Consider the following 22,649-nt stretch of genomic DNA (forward strand, 5'->3'; position numbering starts at 1 on the left):
AGATGGTTGTCCTCCTGGAAGGTTCTCCCATCTCTACAGAGGAACTCTGGAGCTCCATCAGAGTGACCATCGGATTCCTGGTCGCCCTCCCTGACCAAGAAACCCCCGACTCCCCCGATTGCTTAGTTTGGTCAGGTGGCCAGCTGTGTAGATTGCTGAGGAATTGTTCTTATTTAATCCATTTTAGAATAAGGCTGTAACGTAACAAAATGTGGAAAAGGTCAAGGGGTCTTAGTACTTTATGAAGGCACTGTAGCCTGGTCTACTGGCCCAAGTTGAGAGATGTTGGATTGGAGGAGTAGTGGAAAGGAGAGAGAGAGAGCAATGGAGAGAAAAGGGGGGAAGGGGGAGAACGATCAAGAGGGAGTGAGAGATGAGACAGGCTCTTGTGCAGAAAAGCAGGAATAATCCCTATTAAAATAATTACAGCGTTTCAGGAGGCAAAGCGATTAAGCGGAAAACAGGCTATTAAGTATTTCTGTCTAAATATAACTCCCATATAACTCACTCAGAGAGGGCAGGGTTTGGGAGCAGGCAATACACTCCTAGAAAAGAAACGTGCCAACTAGAATTTAAAAGGGTTCTTTGGCTGTCCCCATAGGATAACCCTTTCCCCAGAGGTTCTACATGGAACCCAAAATAGTTCTTCCTGGAACCAAAAAGGGCCGTTCAAAGGGTTATCCTATGGGGACAGCCGAAGAACCTGTGTGTGAGTGTAGGGTAAAGAGTTGCGTATGCGCATCTGTATGTGTGAGTGATTGAGTGTGTTTGACTTAGGTGTGTGTTTGGTTGGTGTCTGTGTGTTGCTTCTAGGACCGGGGCGAGATTTGGGAGATTTGTGTTAACAGTGAGATCAAGAGAATGCTTGGCAGGAACGCAGTCTCGTTAAACCCCAGGATTCCACATGGAAAACCCTCACACACAAGGGCCCAGAAAAACACACACGCCCACGGAAAAAACACACACGCCAACCCACCCACGGGCAATGCAAACACACCAAGTGCCATTAGAATAGAGCGTACATATCTGCACATCCTCACAACACACACGTGCACTCACACACAAAACTCACTCCCCATACACACAGACTGCATTGACTGCAATAAACCAAAGCTCAAACAGCAATAATATTGATAGAACAATGTGTAAAAATAGGGAAGGCAGAATTATCGTTTAAATCGTGTAACTGTCAATTATGGACAATAATCAAACTTAAAAAAAATAATAGTCAATCATCTTAATACATTCAGTTTAGGAGAAATGGGGATTCAACATTATAGTTATAGTATTTTTGTTTAACATGAAGTGGGAAAAGTTTATGAGCAGAACGACAGTCAGCTTCATTTCCAAAAGTGCTAAAATCTATTGTCTAGGATTGGGGTGTCACCCCTGTGTTGTAGCTCATTTTTAAATATGCATTAGAATTGTAACGTCTGCTTCCAGCTCACACTCCCAAACACACAGATCCCCTGAACGCAGCTCACGATCCCAATCACGTGAATTCTGATCACCTGTTCATACACCTGTATGTCATTATCACACACTATTTAGTTCAGTTCTTTGCACCCCATCATTGTGAGGTATTGTTTGTTTTGTGACACACTTCTAGTCGGAGTGCTGGGTTTCCTGTAATTTAATCCTCCCATGTATGATAGTTTTGCCTACCTCACTAATGATGTCTTTTGCCTATTCTCTCCCTGTACTTTAGCCTATCGGATTTCCTGTTATCAACCTATTACCTGATCTCCCAGACGACGTTACTAGCCTTTTCCCTGCCTGTACTGTTTCCTTTTTGGACCCCCTGAGTATGACGTTCTGCCTGCCCCTGGACCCAGCTACCTGCCTCCTCCTGTGGTCCTTTACAAATAAACACCTGCTGCGCCCTGCGTGTGAAAGCAGCTCTCTCTCCCATCGTGTTTATTACAATATTGCATTACAAGCTCAAACATTTTTCCAACATTACAATTATGACATTAACCATGGTAATTTGCATGACAATGAATCATTACCAAACATTCCTTAATCACAGCACTACCTATAACACTATCCCCGTCTGCCATGTGTATCTGAATTCTCAACCCCTGGTACTTTCTTTTCTTTCATCTGTACTCCAGTCTTCCCTACAGGAATCCCTCCGGTCTTCCCCATAGGAGTGCCATGTACACTCATTCTGAAGCTTCAATTTGAATCTTCAACAGAATCTCTCACTTCCTGCTATCTGAGCAATTGGTTTTACAGAGACGGGGAAGACGACACCAAACACATTTCAGCCACTGCAGGAAAACACAGGTTGCAATATAGCAGGCATGTCTGTAAACATACACTTTGTTATTGTGGGAATAGGAGATGTGTGTGTTGTGTGTGTGTGTGTGTGTGTGTGTGTGTGTGTGTGTGTGTGTGTGTGTGTGTGTATCAGACTTCCCCACTGTATTAGGTTTTAGGACAAGACCTACCTGGAATCTTACCTTTTGGCTAAATAGTTACACCAATCTGGCAAAAAACATGAATCTCAACTTCCAAATCGAGGCCCTGACCTACCTGGCTCAGTGCAGTTTTTGGACGGGGGGCCCAACAGAGGGTCTGTCTCGTTGTCCCAGGATTCCTGTAGTAGCCTTCGAGTCTCCCACCCGGCACCCTCATCAGTAGTAATGCTTGAGAGGTCATATCCTGGGATGGAACAAGAGAATATTGTTCAGAGTTAAAATCACACTCTGTTAGGTGCGTATACCATAAAAGAGTGGGCCACCAACAAACAATGTTAACAGTGGAGCGAATACATCCCATAACATTCACATACTGTACAAATATATTTTGACTTCCATGACATATATGTGGATATATCTGTCGGTCATGTGAGGCTAGATTGTAGCTAGCAGTGCAGGGTTCATGGAATGTGTTCTTCAGAATGTAAGAATGTCACATAGGATGCAGAGCTCAGCCCCATTCCCATTATTAGATACCAGCGCTCCGAAAATCTGGTAAGTCGGAATAAGATGAGATCATTAGGAGCATCCCTACGGCAACACAGTCTGCGGTGGCGTGCTCCGGAGGCCCTGGGGTGATCATTCTGGCGGCTCAGTCATCTGGGTCACCATGTCCTCAGGCCACCGCCTCCAACTCAATGCAGCTCCCAAGATGCAACAGGGCCTGACATTAGGATTTGGCAATGCCTGCTAATAATAGCCCTTACTATATTTATCAAAACAGGGATTAAAAACAAATCACAGCTTCGCTCGCCTGTCCACATATTGAGGAGCAGGCGGATAGGATGATAACATGTGGACGCTGACCCGTGAACCAAGAATGGGTCCATGTTGTGTGACTGTAATCATAGACATTAATACAGATCCTTGAAATAAATAGAATGTCTATCCTTGTGTTTGTTTGTGCAACCTGCACAAGACTGCAGACAATTTTGTCTTGTCTTTGTAGGACAATCTTCTATTTATGATCTGAAGTGTTTATTTCAACCTTGGTGTATCAGAAAGGCCAACTGTGTGTGTGTGTGTGTGTGTCCCCCCCCCCATACCAAAACACTGGAGTGGCTCTCTCTGGGGCTCTCTGATGACGCATGTCCCAGGCAGGTAGCCTAGCAGTTAGAGCGTTGGGACAGTAACCGAAAGGTTGCTTGTTTGAATCCCCGAGCTAGCAAGGTGGAAAAAAATCTGTCATTCTGTTTATGAACCCCCACAACAACTGCTCCCCGGGCGACGTTGACGTTGATTAAGGCAGTCCTCCGCACCTCTCTGATTCAGAGAGGGTTAAATGTGTAAGACACATGCAATGCATTCAGCTGTGCAACTGACTAGGTATCCCCTTTCCCTTTCCTTCTCATTAAGCTGTGGGAGCACTGAGCAGACTCTACATGTTAGGGGACAGAGGCCTTCTCCATGCAGGGCCGGCGCCAGAACAAATTCGTTGGATTGGCCATTGATTACCATAGGCAGGCAAATCTTTTCATGGGATCTCCTATACATTCATTTTTTATGGGTGTTATAGTAAAGACCATAGGCAGCTCATGAGTTTCAAGTTTGGGGAAGCTTACAACTTATCCTACCATTTCTACCGATCTGTGTGCCAGTTGATTATTTTTCTATGATTATTTTAGTGGAACAGTTTTCTTTCAATAATATCATTTTGGTTTCTCAAAATTATTGTCACATTGGGCTTCCGGTGACGCAACTTAGGAAATGGCTGCCTAGTTTTTCGTACTGCACATTGGTTGGGTATTTCACCCCCTAAATTCAAGTATTTACTCTGAGCATTATAATAACTTTCGCAAAATGGAAAAGGTCACGGAGCTACAACAACAGCCCGTAACAAGACAGCAGAAGATATAATCGTCGATGAACCAGAAATGGCTAATGCTAGCGCAAATAAGAAAACAGCAGCAAAAGAACCCTCATTTCATGAGGTGATGAAGGAGGAATTGCGCGAGGCGCTCACAGGCTTACGAGAGGAACTTCGAGAAGATGTAAGAAAATAACTAAATGAGTTCAAGAAGGACATTAACCAGAAACTGGAAGAAAATAAATTAGAACTTCACAGCATATCTACAAGAATGGGGGACGCAGAACAGCGCATTGGGGAAACGGACACATGGAACTCTGCAGTCAAGGAAATACTTGAACAGTCACTGAAAAGCCAACACACACTACAGGCAAAAGTGACAGAACTCAAAGGTTTCTCACGTCGAAACAACATTAGACTTTATAACTTCGTGGAGGGTCTATTCAAGGGCATACTTGAAGTCGACACTGACCTGGGAATCGAGAGAGCACACCGAGCTCTGGCCTCAAACCCCCCCAGCGGCGCCCCACCAAGATCCATAGTAGTACGGTTCCTAAAATTCTCAGTCAAAGAGAAAGTCTTACATGCAACCTGGAAAAAGCCTGTTAACCTCCAAGGCCAACGAGTGTCCTTTGATCATGACTACGCGGGAGAGATACTGAAAAGAAGGAAAGAATACATCCCTAACTCTACACCTTGAAAGCACTGAAAGAGAATGGTATTCGCTTCCAAACACCATACCCGGCAAAAATGCAGGTATTTCTGGAAAATGGCCCGGTTACATATGAGCATGCAGATGAGGCGGCTGAGGACCTGAAGTCAAGGGGCTTCCCAGTGGAGTATACCGCCAGGAGAAAAGGCGACATCACCAGCGGAAAGACTCAGCAGGCTCTCCCATGGATCACTGTTGACAAGCAGGGTCATGGAGAAAGAGGGAAACCATCTCGGAGAGAGGACGTTCACATCCGAGAGAGACTCAGGCATTTCCAACGGGAAGATGTAAGACACTGAATCGGATTTAACAGAATGAATAGTTACCGCGAGCTGTTAAGACTTTGTTGTTATGGTTGACATTACAATAGGTAAAATATATCCCCTATTTACCCCCAATGCTGAACAAGGGTGAGTAGCCAAAAGCATGTGTTCTTTAAGAACACACTAAGTAGTGTCACGTTAATAATATATATATATATATATATATATATATATATATATATATATATATATATATATATATATATATATATATATATTAATTAGCTAAGGATTAATGACAACGGGGCGACAGAAGGGCATATCGAGGGGAGGATTCATGATATGCAAGCATGACTGATATAGTTTTCACTTGTAATTAACAGATGTGTATAAGCGACGAAATAGGCGCCCTTATTATTTTCGGTTCCACCAGGTCTTGTTTATGACTACGTCACGCATTTTCATATCTGAGCGAGGGGCCCATCCTGAGGACAGGCTCATCCCCTCAAAACCCAGAGACAGTCCTCTGACATGGGAGTCAGAATACCAAAGTATTTTACCACTTTGGTTTACTTTATTATCGTTCTTGATTTTTCGTTCATTTTTAGGTTCATGATAAGCAGGCAGATATGGTGCACAGGGTTTTTATTTATATCGATGTATCATGGGGAATTTAAGGTCATAAGTCTCAATGTAAACGGAATGGGGAGTGACATCAAGAGAAGTAAGGTCATAAGTCTCAATGTAAACGGACTGTGGAGTGACATCAAGAGAAGTAAGGTCATAAGTCTCAATGTCAACGGACTGGGGAGTGACATCAAGAGAAGTAAGGTCATAAGTCTCAATGTAAACGGACTGGGGAGTGACATCAAGAGAAGTAAGGTCATAAGTCTCAATGTAAACGGACTGGGGAGTGACATCAAGAGAAGTAAGGTAATAGCAAAGATGAAACGGGAGAGAGTTGACATACTATTCTGACAGGAAACTCACTTATCCACACCTGAACACGAGATACTCAAGAAAACGGGATATAGGAACACTTATTTTTCTTCTTACAAAATGGGTAGAAGGGGAGTTGCAATCTTGATCCCAAATTCAGTTAATTTTGAGTTTATGTCAGAAATAAAAGACAAGGAGGGTAGATTTATACTTGTTAAATGTAAACTGGATAACAAGGAAGTTACCTTATTTAATGTATACGCACCCCCTGGGAGTGACATGGTCTTCTACAGGAAGGTGTTTGATTTAATTGCCACAGAAACCACTGGCACTCTTATCTGTGGAGGGGACTTTAACACAATTCTAAACTCAAAATTGGACAGCACAAACCAAAATAGGAAAATGAGCCTAGTTGCCAAAAAGATCAATAGGATACTGCAGGATCTAGGACTGCTCGATGTATGGCGTGACACCCACAAGACCGATAAGGAATATACTTTTTACTCAGCCCGCCACACTGAATACTCCAGGTTAGACTACTTTTTCATGTACAGTGCAGATAGACACAGGCTTAAGGATTGTAGGATCGGCCAGAGCGACTTATCAGATCATAATGGAGTTGACCTAACTCTACACCTTGATAGCAAACCAAGAAATACTATAATGGAGACTTAATACAAGCATGCTGAATGATCCAGCATTCAAGGAATCAATAAAGACAGAATTGAACAACTATCTGGAGAATAATGATAATGGGTAAGTATCTCCTGCTACATTGTGGGATGCAGCTACTAGAGGGAAGATCATAGCCACATCATCTCTCAAGAAAAAGATTAAAGCACAGAAACTGCTGAAATTACAGGAAACCCTAAGAAACTTAGAACGATCTCATAGTCAATACAGAGACCCTCTTATATTACGAGAGATTCAAAAGGTAAAACAGGAAATTTACCAGATTTATAAAGAAGAAGTAGTGAAAAAGCTTAGGTTCCTGAAACAACGATATTATGAAGCAGGCTCAAAGGCAACTAAATTACTAGCATGGAGACTCCGGAAACAACAAGCACAGAATACCATTTTCAAAATAAAAGACCCCAAAACAAAAAAGATCACATGCAAATGAGATGAAATACAGAATGCATTTGAATCATATTACACAAATCTGTACAAGCAACCAGAGAAGGCAGATGCACAGACAATAGAGCACTTTTTGAACTCACTTGATCTCCCCTCAATTGGGACAGAGCAAAATGATAGACTAACTTTAGAAATATCCACTGAAGACATTAATAAAGCAATATCTCAACAAAAAGTCAATGATGGCTTCCACATTACAGTTATCAAAAAACTGTGGGGGTATGGCCTTACCAAACCTAAAAGATGATTATGTGTCAGCCCAATTGAGACCTCTGGTGTGTTGGTGCAATTCAGAATACGAATCCAAATGGAAAGACATCGAGACTACTTTGACAGAGATACCCATACAGTCACTTTAGGGAAATAAGGACATGATAAAAGAAATATACAATAGACAAAATCAGTGGGTTAATTTTTCTCTGAAGACATGTTTTAGAGTAGTTAAGCAAAATAATTTAGACAGAGAGATCAAACTGCTGAGTTGGCCCGCATACGACCCCAGCTTCATCTCTGCAATTCAGGATAGCAGGTTTAAACAATGGACGCAGAAAGGCATCACATCATTCAGTACAATTATAAGGAATGGGAACCTAGATAACTTCCAGGACTTAAGTAAAAAAAACATGGCTTGGATAAACAAGATTTCTACAGATACCTACAAGTTCGACACTATTTCTTAAGGGAGATAAAAGTGACTGACCCTCGAGCACCTCCAAAATTAATCCAAGAATTCACTAACGCATACAACTTGGGGAGTAACAAAAAAACAATTTCAAATCTCTACTTGGGTATTCAATCCTCAAAGAAACATTCTACAAACTATATTAAAAAGAAATGGGAGGCGGAACTTAACATTGAAATAACTGATGAAACATGGTTGAACATATTAGAGACTCAACAAAGCTCCACCAACTCAAGGTCATGGAGAGAATTCTGTTGGAAGAATGTTATACATTTCTTCATAACACCTAAACTGAAATCAAAACAGACTGACTCCCTACACCCTTGTTGGAGAGAATGCGGTCTATTGAGGGCGGACCACTCTCATATCTTTTGGCCCCGCAATCGAAACTTACTGGGGAGAAATAAGATCTAACATTGGAAAAATAATGGGATTTGACATAGAACAAACATTCATTTCTTTGTACATGGGTGAAATACCTGATAACTTACACAATAGAGAAAAGTACCTCTTGAAGGTCCTACTGGCAGCCAGTAAAAAGGCTGTCACTAGGAAATGGCTACAAAAAGACCCTCCCACAGTGACACAATGGATAGACATTGTAGAAGAAATACACCAGATGGAGCGTATGACCTTTGCTTTAAGAACTCAACAGGAGAGAGGTCAAGAATACTGGGAAAAATGGGTTTTGTACTTGGAAAAGGTCTAATTCAAAGATGTCAATGTAAATAATATGATGATGAGGGTATGAAGTGCACTGTAACTGACAGATCTTTTTTGTTGTTGTTCTTTTATTTGACTTTATTTGTACTTTCTTTGTGTTCCTACAATAAAAACAAAGTATAAAAAATATATATATATTGTCATCACATTGTTGAATCAAGTAAAATGATGCAAATTGAAAAGTTACATTTCAACTAAGTCGAGAGCACCAGCCTCTGCCACATTGACACATTGATAAACAGATCCATTGGCGGCTAAAGAAATGAGCCAATACAGCAGTAAGCCTACAACTTAATCTTAAATGAAGTAAAATACATTGGTCTAAAGCCGGGAAAAAAAACTGTTCAAAATATCCTGATGAAAATTCTGGTTCTTTCAATCACATTCATCTCTCTATACTCTGCCTGTCTGCCTCCCTTTCTATCTCTTGACTTGAGCTATTGTTGGTGAAGTGCACCATTGTATCAAATAATTAACTGGATTCAGCCTGAAGCCATCGCTATAGAGTACCACAGTATGAGTAATAATAATCATAAAACCTAGAGGTCAAATAGGGAAATGGTTCCAATTGTTTTTCCACCATTCATTTTTCCCATAGGGGATTTTTAAAAAACATATTAAGGGCTGTGTTTGGTGTAGGTTTACCCTTGTGTGTTGTTTTCCATAACCATGTAAATCTCTCTTAAGACAAGGTGACTTTGATCAATATATTTGCCTGTATTTACCCCCCTAAAATGAAATACTAAATTTGCTGCTAATGTGGATATCATAAAGAACTACAAATGCCACAATCCTGACGAGACTGCCAAATCGAGGCAAAGGAAAGAATCTCAAGATTAACTATCTAATGTTAGCTAAATATAGTAATGAATACATTGGAAAATGTGTTTAAGTTGACAATTCTGTGAACCGTCTTGTGCAAGATTTAAATTGACAATACCTGTAAGCAAAGGTGTCAGCTAGATGTGCAGAGGCTTGCAGGGATTTGTAGTTTTGCAGGATGTCTACTTTCATTCTAATTAGCATTTTCAAATCAGAGTAAATACAGGCGAATATATTGATAAAGTCACCTTATCTGAGAGAGATTTACACGGTTATCAAAACGTCATGCCAGGGTAAACCTACACAAACACTACCCTTATTTTAAGTGTTTCTAAAATCCCCTATGGGAAAAATTAATGGCAGAAAAACGATTCGAATCATTTCCCCGTTTGACCGCTACTGTAGGTTTTATGACACCTTCACTGTGGGGCCCTATAGCGAACTTGCAACATTTTCTGAACTAGCCTATTCCGGGCCCTCTGAGTTTCCCTTACCAGTGAGCTTGGGACAGACCGCTGTATTCATGACGTTTTCACTAAATACGTGGAATCCTCAGATCATGATATTTTGCTCCGTCACCCCGAGGCTTGGTGATTATCGAGGCCGGGAGTGTTGGAAAGATTTTTCATATACTGACGAACTATCACTGGCAATGGATGTTTAAAAAAACGGACTTTGTTGACTTTCTGTGTGAGGTGAAGAAAAAATGACTGAGAAGCTCAGCTTGATGAGTTATGACAATCAGAAATGACTCTTATTTTTGCACGCAGCAGACCAGGTAGGCCTACTTCTGTGCGTGCTCAGGTGTGCTCCCTCAATGTTGTCAGGACAAAGAAACCAGACACATGCTCATTGTGCACATGGAGCACACGAAACAAAAGACAATGCATTTTTAATGGTTATGAAACTAACCAAAACTTGTTTCTCACAAGTGTAGCAGGTTGTGAACTCCGCAAACAATGAAACGGAAAACGGAACGGCTTGTGGACTGTGGTGATTGGTGAATTCCCTCTTCTTTCCCCGTGTGCAAAGATCCCTAATAATCTTCCCCTTTGCGTGCTATTGGTGCCTGTTTTGTTACTGAACTTGGTGACATGGAATCCCCACACCCTTGATCTTGCTACACTATACTCACGACACATTATCTTCACACATATTTTAAATGCTTATCACTGACAACCGCAACTCAATCAGCTAGAACTAGTGCCACGAGCACTACTCAAATTGTGCGCTTCCAAATAGGCATACTATAGGCCTACACAATTGTGATTTGAAACAATCCACAGCAAAAAAATAAGCTAATTATGCTCTGTGGCTAAGTCATGCTCCCTGGTGAAGTATTTTGAATGAGACCCATGAGGCGACGCACAATTGGCCCAGCGTGGTCCGAGTTAGGGGAGGGTTTGGCCGGCTGGAATGTCTTTGTCCCATCGCGCTGTAGCGACTCCTGTGGCGGACCAGGCGCATGCACGCTGACACGGTCACCAGGTGTATTACATTTACATTTAAGTCATTTAGCAGACGCTCTTATCCAGAGCGACTTACAAATTGGTGCATTCACCTTATGACATCCAGTAGAATAGTTACTTTACAATAGTGCATCTAAATCTTAAAGGGGGGTGAGAAGGATTACTTATCCTATCCTAGGTATTCCTTAAAGAGGTGGGGTTTCAGGTGTCTCTGGAAGGTGGTGATTGACTCCGCTGTCCTGGCGTCGTGAGGGAGTTTGTTCCACCATTGGGGGGCCAGAGCAGCGAACAGTTCTGACTGGGCTGAGCGGGAACTGTACTTCCTGTGTATGTATGTATGGTGCTTCCTCTGAAACAAAATGTTTTTTTTTGTGGATGGGTATAATCGTATGTATAAAATGTATAATAGTACTATTGTTTTTTATATATACTTATTTATTTATTTATTTATTGAATATTCAAAACATACAATATACTTGCAGTGAAGCCGCTCAATAACTACATCATACCAGTCATCCAACAGACTCCCATTCAGAGTGACACACAGAAGCATCCTGATCTACCACCAGGCCAAAAAACGTGAACCCGAACCCTCTAAGATCCCCCCATAGTTCCCCAATAGCTTAACTTTAACCATTCGAGACCTCTCCCACAGTCCCCCCCAGGTAGAAAAATAATAAATTGAATCAATTCCATTCCAATTCCAAGAACCCCCCAATGCACCAACAACCAAGAGAATGAACTAAAGACAAAAAAGGAAAAGACTGAAGAAAACAGCAAACAATTTAAAAATAATAAAAATACATTTAAACAAACGACATCAAGGACAATTAAAATCATAACAGCAATGCCAACTGTATATGTTTGTGTGCATGTCTGGCACTATTACATGTATGTGTGTGTTCTTGTATGTGTTTATTTGAATATTTAAAATTACTAAAATTGGGTAATTTTGTATACAACACTCATTTAAATTTGCATCGGGCCGCTTCTTCTGGGATTCTGGTAAGATGCCGGCAAAGTCGGCTGAATTCCGTTAGACGGAAACGGCCCAATGTACTTGGGACAATTATGGGCAGTCATTCATTTTGATTCCGGGCCGAATCCGACACCTGATTCCTGGCCGATTCAATCAGTTCCGATCCCCTCAGAAGAGGGCCGCTTCTGGGCCGATTCCTCATTGCTAGTTGGGATGCATCTATCCAATGTTATGATTTGTTTTAAGAGATATTATACTTTAGTAATCCACAATGACCTGGTGATGACATTATCTTCCATATTCCTACAGATACCTTGAACTGGATATTCTTTCAAAACGATTGCCTACAGTTATCGTGTAGGGAATGGCAAGGTTGGGTGACGAGGTGTCACACCCTGACCTTAGTATTCTTTGTTTTCTTTATTATTTTGGTTAGGTCAGGGTGTGACATGGGTGATGTATGTGTTTTTGTTCCTTTCTAGGGGTTTTGTATGTCTATGGGTGTTTTTACTTGTCTAGGTGTTATGTATGGCTATGGTTGCCTAGATTGGTTCTCAATTAGAGGCAGCTGTTTATCGTTGTCTCTGATTGGGAACCATATTTAGGCAGCCATATGCCTTGGGTATTTCTTGGGTTATTGTCTATGTGTTAGTTGCCTGTGTCTGCACTTATCATATATAGCGTCACGTTCGTTTTGTATAGTTTGTTTAGTGTTCTTCGTTTCAATAAATAGAAGCATGTATTCACATCACGCTGCGCCTTGGTCTCTCTCCTCCATTCAACGAACGTGACAGAATAACCCACCAAACAAGGATCAAGCAGTGTGAAAGGGAGGAAAGCGCTTTGTGGAAGAATGGACCCGGGAGAAGGATGAGTGGGTAACAACCTGGGAGGAGATAGAGGTGGTCGATCGATGCAGGGAGAGTACCAGAGCCCGCGTGGGATTCTATGGAACAGTGCGAGGAGGGATACAGGAGAATGGAGGAACGGAGATGATATAAGGGTACACGGCTAGCACGGAAGCCCGAGAGGCAATCTTGGGGGGGGGGACACGAGGAGATTGTCTGAGTTAGGTAGGAGACCTAAGCCAACTCCTCGTGCTTACCGTGGGGAGCGTGTTACTGGTCTGGCACCTTGTTATGCGGTGGAACGCACGGTGTCTCCAGTGTGCATTTTTAGCTTGGTGCCCTCTATTCCAGCTCCTTGCATTTTCCGGGCTAGAATGGGCATCCAGCCAGAAAGGAGGGTGCCGGCTCAGCGCTCCTGGTCTCCAGTATACCTCCATGGACCAGGATGTCCTGCGCCGGCTCTGCGTACTGTGAGTCTGCAAAGCCCTGTGCGTCCTGTGCCAGCGCCATGCATTTGCAGGGCAAGTATAAACATCCAGCCAGGACGGGTTGTGTCAGCTCTACACTCCAGGCTTCCTGTGCGTCTCCAGAGCCCTGTACGCCCTGTTCCTCCTCCTCGCACTCGCCCTGAGGTGCGTGTCCTCAGCCCGGTACCACCAGTGCCGGTACCACGCACCAGGCCTCCAGTTCGTCTCCGGGGTCCAGTTTGCCCTGTTCCTCCTCCCCGCACTCGCCCTGAGGTGAGTGTCCCCAGCCCGGTACCACAAGTCCCGGCACCACGCACCAGGCCTACAGTGCGCCTCGCCAGTCCAGAGCGTCTGGCTACAGTACCCAGTCCGGAACCTCCTACGACGGGTCGCAGTCCGGAACCTCCTACGACGGGTCGCAGTCCGGAACCTCCTACGACGGGTCGCAGTCCGGAACCTACCACGACGGGTCGCAGTCCGGAATCTACCACGACGGGTCGCAGTCCGGAATCTACCACGACGGGTCCGGAACCTAGTCCGGAACCTACCACGGGTCGCAGTCCGGACGGGTCGCAGTCCGGAAACCTACCACGACGGGTCGCAGTCCGGAACCTACCACGACGGGTCGCAGTCCGGAACCTACCACGACGGGTCGCAGTCCGGAACCTACCACGACGGAACCTACCGACCGCAGTCCGGAACCTCCTACGACGGGTCGCAGTCCGGAACCTCCCGGGAACCTACGGGTCGCAGTCCGGGTCGCAGTCCGGAACCTACCACGACGGGTCGCAGTCCGGAACCTACCACGACGGGTCGCAGTCCGGAACCTACCACGACGGGTCGCAGTCCGGAACCTACCACGACGGGTCGCAGTCCGGAACCTACCACGACGGGTCGCAGTCCGGAACCTACCACGACGGGTCGCAGTCCGGAACCTACCACGACGGGTCGCAGTCCGGAACCTACCACGACGGGTCGCAGTCCGGAACCTACCACGACGGGTCGCAGTCCGGAACCTACCACGACGGGTCGCAGTCCGGATCCGCCAGAGTCTCCCCATTAAGGCAGCCATATTCCATGGGTATTTTGTGGCTTATTGTCTGTGTCTGCACTTAACATATATAGCTTCACATTCGTTTTGTTGTTTTGTATAGTTTGTTTCAATAAATAGAAGGATGCAGGAATCCATGTGCAGGAGACCTTCACCTCCTGCTTCTTTGAAGAGGGTGCTGTTCCCTGGCAACACCATAGACTACACTATGCACAACCAAAGGCTCTTTTAAGAGCCATCCACATTGCAATAAGAGTATTGTTCCATTTACTTAGCTATGTCAACTGCAGTTATTCAACTCCCAATTTCTCTCCCTTTGATTTCTACTTCTCAGGTGAGGGTGTTGTTCAGGTTCACTTATGTAGTTAAGGGTGATGTCTGTACAAAAACAAACCGTCCTCTTTTAAGAGTCAACCATATTGAAAAAAAGGAACAATTAGACACCCTATAACCCACACATACACACTTGTGTATCAATCTGATTGATGGACTGAGTTGTGCATTAAGCAGGCTCAGGTGCATAACTGTGGCTCCTTCCACATTAGGCAAGAGGACCAACACACAATTATTAAGAAGACACTTCATTATTTCCAGTTATATACTACGCTATACTGTTTGTCCTCATGTGTCTGTGCATGTTTTTCAGTGTAAAGCACACTGCAGCCACAGTGTGGGCGCCAGATGAGGCCACACACACACAGATTCCTGTTGAACATTGTCTTTAACTACCTTATTTTCTCAATAAGTCTCTCTTTCACTTCATCCCTCTCCCCCTTCTCCCTAAAGCCTCTAGGGTTATATCAGCTGTGTCAGTGAACACCTCCCACATCTGAACTGGCAACATAGAGGGCACAGCATGATCAGAAGTGAGAGGTCACTTGGTTGGGTCAACAGGAAGTATTATTAAAGTGTTGTGATGAACTGAGGGAACATTAAGTTTAGCTGCACTGTAACTCATCAATCATATGCTGTCTTTCCTGCTCCTGTTCTTAGCACTTTCCCTTGGTCTTCTCACACCTCTCCCCTCACCTCCTTTCTCCTTATGTTTTAATAATGCACACCAGGCCTGCATTGAAGATTGAACTTCTATTTATATTTTTTTGATTATTATTTAATTTTTAAACCTTTAACTAAGAAATGCAAGTATTATGTTTTTATAACACTTGGATAATGAACTTTTCAATCAAGCGTTTGACATTCTCTGCTGGTTGAAATGAAGTCTCTCATTTGATGAAATACTACACCTATCCTGTGTCCTCAGATTTGTTATTTGATTTAACCTTATTTAACCAGGAAGGGCTAGTTGAGATTTGAAATATCTTTTTTAAGAGTGTCCTGGCCAAGATGGGCAGCACCAATTACAGACAGACAACATGCAAAACTACAAGTAATCTAGTAAAAACCATAGAATTCACAAGAGTATAACAAAATCATTAAACAGCCAATTAAAAACATGAACAGGTCAGAGAATCAAAATCCTTCATCAGTGATTTTAAAACACCAATCAGGACAAGTTCTTCCAGTTTAAAAGTATTTTGTAAGGTGTTCCAAGACGATGGTGCCGAGTACATAAAAGCCCTTTTACCAAATTCAGTTCGGACAGTTAGTAGGATAAAGTCCTGCGAACGAAGAGAATACTCACCACATTTCTGAACAATGCATATGTCCAAATAAAATGGTAGTAAACCCAAAATGGCTTTGTAAATAAAAGTATACCAGTGACTGAGCCTACGAGTGACTAGAGAAGGCCAGCCAACCCTGGTATACAAAGTGCAGTGGTGCGTAAGGGTTTTGCAGATTAAAATACATCTCAAAGCGCCATGGTATTGAGATGAACCGGTTTTAGAGTATTTACATGATGCATAGAAAGTTTAGTGTACTGTTTAAAAACAAATCTGTTTCTGTATATTTTAATTACAAATCAGCCTTTAACTAGTTAAATCATGTTTCTAGTCTATTGTGGTTACAATGTGTAAACATTGATGTCCCAGGACTTGGTCCAGTAAACACTGTTGAAGTGTATAATTGTAATCCATATAATTATTAGCCTCATATACATTGTCTACTGGCATTGTTTTTAAACAGAACAATAGTCAAAAGTTTGGACACACCTACTCATTCCAGGGTTTTTCTTTATTTACTATTTTCTACATTGTAGAATAATAGTGAAAACATCAAACTATGAAATCGTGTAGTAACCAAAAATGTTAAACAAATTCTTCAAAGTAGCCACCCTTTGCCTTGATGACAGCTTTGCACACTCTTGGCATTCTCTCAACCAGCTTCATGAGGTAGTCACCTGGAAGGCATTTAAATTAACAGGTGTGCCTTGTTAAAAGTTAATTTGTGGAATTTCTTTCCTTCTTAATGCGTTTGAGACAATCAATTGTTTTGTGACAAGGTAGGGTATACAGAAGATGGTATTTAACCAAACTCCATATTATGGCAAGAACAACTCAAATAAGTAAAGAGAAACAACAGTCAATCATTACTTTAAGACATGAAGGTCAGTCAATCCGAAAGAACTTTGGTCCCACAGTATTCTGAAAGTTTATTCAAGTGCAGTCATTTGTTTTTCAAGCGCTATGATGAAACTGGCCACCACAGAAAAGGAAAACCTTTGCTGCAGAGGATAGGTTCATTAGAGTTACCAGCCTCAGAAATTGCAGCCCAAATAAATGCTTCAGAGTTCAAGTAACAGACATCAACTGTTTCAGGAGACTGCATGAATCAGGCCTTGATTGTCACCTGCAAAGAAACCACTACTAAAGGACACCAATAAGAAGATGAGACTTTTGGGCCATCACGAGCAATGGACTTTAGACCGTGGAAATCCGTCTTTTGGTCTGATGAGTCCAAATTTAAAAGTGCTCAGCATATGTGGAAACAACTTCAAGACTGTTGGAAAAGCATTCCAGCTGACGCTGGTTGAGAGAATGCCAAAAGTCTGCAAAGCTGCCATCAAGGCAAAGGGTGGCTACTTTGAAGAATATGAAACACATTTTGATTTGATTACTACATGATTCCAAATGTACAATTTCATAGTTTAGATGTCTGTTTAGTTTAGATGTCTCAGGAGTCCCTAAAACATTAAAACAACCCAAATTACAATTTCAAACTCATGTTACAATGCCCATAAAGCTAGCTGGCTAATGTTAGCTACTCAGCTAGCTTGCAAAATAGCAATTTTCACTTCCATAATTTCATATGCATAATTGTTTGTCTCTACATTAACTAACATATTCCCCTCAACTGTAAATGTTTTGCATGATTCCTAATGACATTATAATTACTAACATTTGCTTCCACATACTTGGTCTACACATACTGAGACAGAGGGGTGCTGTTTTGCTCGTTCGGACGATTTATCTGAGATTGATGCGTCTTTCTGTCCGCGCATCTCTGTCAAATAAATAAATGGGCAAGGTGGTGTGGTAGGGTGGGCAAGGTGGTGTGGTAGGGTGGGCAAGGTGGTATGGTAGGGTGGGCAAGGTGGTATGGTAGGGTGGGCAAGGTGGTGGTAGGGTGGGCGGGCAAGGTGGTATGGTAGGGTGGGCAAGGTGGTGTGGTAGGGTGGGCAAGGTGGTATGGTAGGGTGGGCAAGGTGGTGTGGTAGGGTGGGCAAGGTGGTATGGTAGGGTGGGCAAGGTGGTGTGGTAGGGTGGGCAAGGTGGTATGGTAGGGTGGGCAAGGTGGTGTGGTAGGGTGGGCAAGGTGGTGTGGTAGGGTGGGCAAGGTGGTGTGGTAGGGTGGGCAAGGTGGTATGGTAGGGTGGGCAAGGTGGTGTGGTAGGGTGGGCAAGGTGGTGTGGTAGGGTGGTCAAGGTGGTATGGTAGGGTGGGCAAGGTGGTGTGGTAGGGTGGGCAAGGTGGTGTGGTAGGGTGGGCAAGGTGGTATGGTAGGGTGGGCAAGGTGGTATGGTAGGGTGGGCAAGGTGGTGGTATGGTAGGGTGGTCAAGGTGGTATGGTAGGGTGGGCAAGGTGGTATGGTAGGGGTGGGCAAGGTGGTATGGTAGGGTGGGCAAGGTGGTATGGTAGGGTGGGCAAGGTGGTATGGTAGGGTGGGCAAGGTGGTATGGTAGGGTGGGCAAGGTGGTATGGTAGGGTGGGCAAGGTGGTATGGTAGGGTGGGCAAGGTGGTATGGTAGGGTGGGCAAGGTGGTATGGTAGGGTGGGCAAGGTGGTGTGGTAGGGTGGGCAAGGTGGTATGGTAGGGTGGTCAAGGTGGTATGGTAGGGTGGGCAAGGTGGTGTGGTAGGGTGGGCAAGGTGGTATGGTAGGGTGGGCAAGGTGGTATGGTAGGGTGGGCAAGGTGGTGTGGTAGGGTGGGCAAGGCCCACTCATAAAGCTGTACCTGTCTCCATGACTGGACACAACCACAGGTAAAAGGAACACAACTATTCAAACACAGCAGACACCAGGGACTTCTGATAGGTTCCTGCTGCTTTCTGGATGGATGCATACACACACACGCACACGCACACACTCAGGCACAAACGCACACAAAACACTACATCTTGTGCTTTTCTGTTGTGAGTACATGCATTACCTGTTCAATGAGCCATAATGCACCCGGGAGCTGGAGTTACTATGGTGATGTGACTTAATTGCCAATGCCGGGACCAGGGAGAGTAGATGACATAACACACACACAGACTTTAACAATGTAGTGACCACGTCGCCCCTTGCATCCAGTAGTCCAGTAACAGATTTTGTGGTGTGTCTGGGCCTGAGTAAATGCATACGGATGTAATCCCTGGGCAAGTTTGAAATAAATCTCCATGTCAGACACGTCAGGCTCACAAGCCTGCTGGAAGAGGCTCCCCCATTCCCTCCTCTCACAGGAAACCTCCTCTATACTGGTTTCATCTTAACAGAGAAAAATAAGGCCTCGATTTCACTCAAATCATATCATGAAGCTGGTTAAGCGAATACAAAGTTGTCATCAATGCAAAGGGTGGCTACTTTGAAAAATGTCAAATATATTTCAATTTGTTTAACACTTTTTTGGTTACTACATGATTCCATGTGTGTTATTTCATAGTATTGATGTCTTCACTATTATTCTACAATGTAACAAATAGTCAAAATAAAGAAAAACCCCTGAAAGAGTAGGTGTCCAAACTTGGGGCACAGTATGGTATGGAAACTATTACACTCAACGGAACGACTTGATTAGGGCAACAACGGTGCCAGCTATGGTCAACAACGGCCACTGCCAGCTAGCCTAAGCAGTACTGTATCATTTTAATCATTTTAGTCAATAAGATTCTTGCTGGTCAACATTCGGTGGTCCATTGTCATTCCAATCTCCTTGCATTAGGGCCTGTAGCCTGTCAACTATGGTCTGTCTATCCCTGTTCTCTCCTCTCTGCACAGACCATACAAACGCAAGGTGGTATCTGGTGGTCCCAGCGCAGGGTGGGCCAGGTGGTATGGAACTGCCGATCTGGGCAACAAGGCAGAGTTCATGGCCTCCCTCCAGTCCCTCGACTTCTTGGCACTGACGGAAACATGGATCACCACAGATAACACTGGTAGGCTCTCTCTTCGTGGTGCACACCCGTGGTTCTGGTCAGGGGGTGGTGGCACCGGTCCTCATCTCTCCCAAGTGGTCATTCTCTTTCTTCCCTTACCCATCTGGTGGGTCACAGGTGGTCCCCTGAGTAGGCTTGATGGGCAGGTGGTCACCTCTCACAGTGGTTTTAACCTCCCCACGTCTACCTTTGACTCATTCCTCTCTGCCTCCTTCTTTCCACTCCTCTCCTCTTTTGACCTCACCCTCTCACCTTCCCCCCTACTCACAAGGCAGGCAATACGCTCGACCTCATCTTTACTAGATGCTGTTCTTCCACTAACCTCATTGCAACTCCCTCCAAGTCTCCGACCACTACCTTGTATCCTTTTCCCTCTCGACATCCAACACTTCCCACACTGCCCCTACAGGTAAAACCTTCGGAACATCCTATCACTATTCAAACCTTCTCAACCTAGATTCACCACCCTCCTCTCCTCCCTTTCTGCATCCTTCTGACTCTCTATGTCCCCTTCCTGGCTGCTTTCTGGATGGATGCAGCTCACAGAACACACACGCACGGACCTGGCATCCTTTCGCTCCTTCCTCTCTACATTTTCCTCCTCTGTCTCTGCACAAAGCCACTTTCTACCACAAATTCAAAGCATCTGCCTCTAGCCCTATCTTTGTGCTCCTTCCTGAATTGCAGATGACTTCGTAACATTTTGCAAAGAAGGTTACCTGTTCAATCAAACGAGCCATAATGCCCTACCCTGTGCTGACCTCTTTCTCCCTCTCTCTCCAGATGTTACTATGGTGATGTGACCATTAATTGCCAATGCCGGGACCAGGGAGAGTAGATGACCCTCCGATAACAACTACAGACCAGACTTTAAAACAATGTAGTGGCCAGCTCTCCCGCTATCTCTCTCAGAATGACATCCAAATCAGTAGTTTCAAGACAGTCATTCAACAGATTTTGTATCACGGTGTGTCTGGGCCTGCTCTCATCCTTCTAAATGCATACGGATGTAATCCCTGGGCATCTCCGGCGCGGCCCACACTTGTTTGAAACCTGAAGGTCTCCATGGCGTCAGAATCTGTCTCCTCACCACGGCTCTCACCACTGGTGTCCCCAGGGCCTGCTGGAAGTCACTTGGCTCCCCTCATGGTCCCTCCTCATTGCTACAGACGAAACCTTCTCCTTTCCCCTATGACCAGGTTTCATCTGCATAACATATCAGATGAAAACCACCTAAGGAACCTCGAAGACGGAGCTTTCAAGGACTGCCCGTTCCAAATCATATCATAAAAGAACTGGTTCCTGGACAACACCCTGTCGAATAACAAAGTTGTCATCACAACATCCGCAAAGGGTGCCTCACACAGGAAGCGGCGCAGGTCCTAATCCAGGCTATCTCCCGTTGAAAAATGTCTGGGCTCCCTGCCTGTGCCATTAAACCCCTACAACTATTTGGTGTTCAACCTTGTTTAACAGCTTTTTGGCTTACAGTACATCCGATTGCCATGTGAGGGGAACGGCACCTCAGTACCTCCAGGCTCTGATTACACCCAAACAAGGGCACTTTCATCCACCTCTGGCCTGCTATCCCTACCACTGAGATGTCTTCCCGCTCAGCCCAGTCAAAACTTTCGCTTCTGGCAATGTGGAACAAATAGTCAAAAGTCAATCAAAGAAAAACCCCTGGAATACCTAGGATAGGATAATATAATCCTTCTCAAAAAGATTTAGATGCACTTTGTAAAGTGGCTGTTCCACTGGATGTCATAAGGTGAATGCACCAATTTGTAAGTCGCTCTGGATAAGAGCGTCTGCTAAATGACTTAAATGTAAATGTAAATAATCACACGTTTCATTTTGGTATGAAATGACCATTTCCTTCTCCTCTGAGTGGGCACAATGTTGGGTTTGATGTGGGTTGTTCTTGTGTGTGACTGCCATTCAATCACAACAAACCAAGGGCAGTAGTGAGTAGTGACAGCAAGGTAAACGAAGCTAGCTTTGCTATGGAGAGAAGTTTTGAATTTGGAGACTTCTCCCTTCCTGACTGACTCACCATCTCAAGATGGTTAGCTAATTCAGTCTATGTGTAGGCTGAAGCCTGCGCTAACCTTGTGTTTAGCAAAGATGACAGCAGTTAGCTAGCATTGCTTGGGGATAGCTGCAGCTGGCTAGCCCATCTAGCTAACTGATATTTCTCTGTCAAGTCAGTTATGCCAAGATGGCAAGAACCAGTGTCTGGAATGTGTTTCATGAGACACTCGTTCTATAACGACTTGCTACAAAAGTAGCTTGCAACTTAGTTTCAGAGTTTCATCATGTCACGCAAAGACCATGGAACCGATGTCAACTGCGAGTTGAATGCCTCGTCTTCAGTCAGCTCAGCTGTCCTACAACACAATATTCAATAACTGGCTAGTTTTTTGTGATGGAACGATTGATACAGGAGTGCCGATGCAGTGTTTAAATCACTACTGATCTGACAAAATGTACAAATGCTTGTTTTAAAGACCATTATCACGTAATCAATGACATCCGAAGCTTCATTGTATCACGGTGTTTCAAACTGTGTTTTGCAAAATGTGAGATCCCACTGAATTCGCAGTGGTTCCAGTGCTTTCAAACACCAACCTCGACTGGACACCGTACTTAGGCCTACAATGTACAGTAGTTAGGATTGTTCCATTTAGCCTCACCTGAATGGTACTTAAGCAGGAAGATTAGAGGACA

At 44.0% G+C, this 22,649-nt stretch overlaps 1 protein-coding gene across 1 annotated transcript in view; it reads right to left on the minus strand.

Annotated features, from left to right (window-relative positions):
• The window catches only part of slc24a3 (solute carrier family 24 member 3), a 107,806-nt gene that overhangs the window by 43,740 nt on the left and 41,417 nt on the right, over positions 1 to 22,649 (minus strand). The window contains exon 2 of the mRNA XM_035754301.2: positions 2,539 to 2,667. Coding sequence (XP_035610194.2) covers positions 2,539 to 2,667 — 129 coding nt within the window. The remainder of the gene's footprint in view (positions 1 to 2,538; positions 2,668 to 22,649) is intronic.

Source organism: Oncorhynchus keta, chromosome 36 (genome assembly GCF_023373465.1).
Source record: "Oncorhynchus keta strain PuntledgeMale-10-30-2019 chromosome 36, Oket_V2, whole genome shotgun sequence".
In the NCBI taxonomy this organism is placed as follows: Eukaryota; Metazoa; Chordata; class Actinopteri; order Salmoniformes; family Salmonidae; genus Oncorhynchus; species Oncorhynchus keta.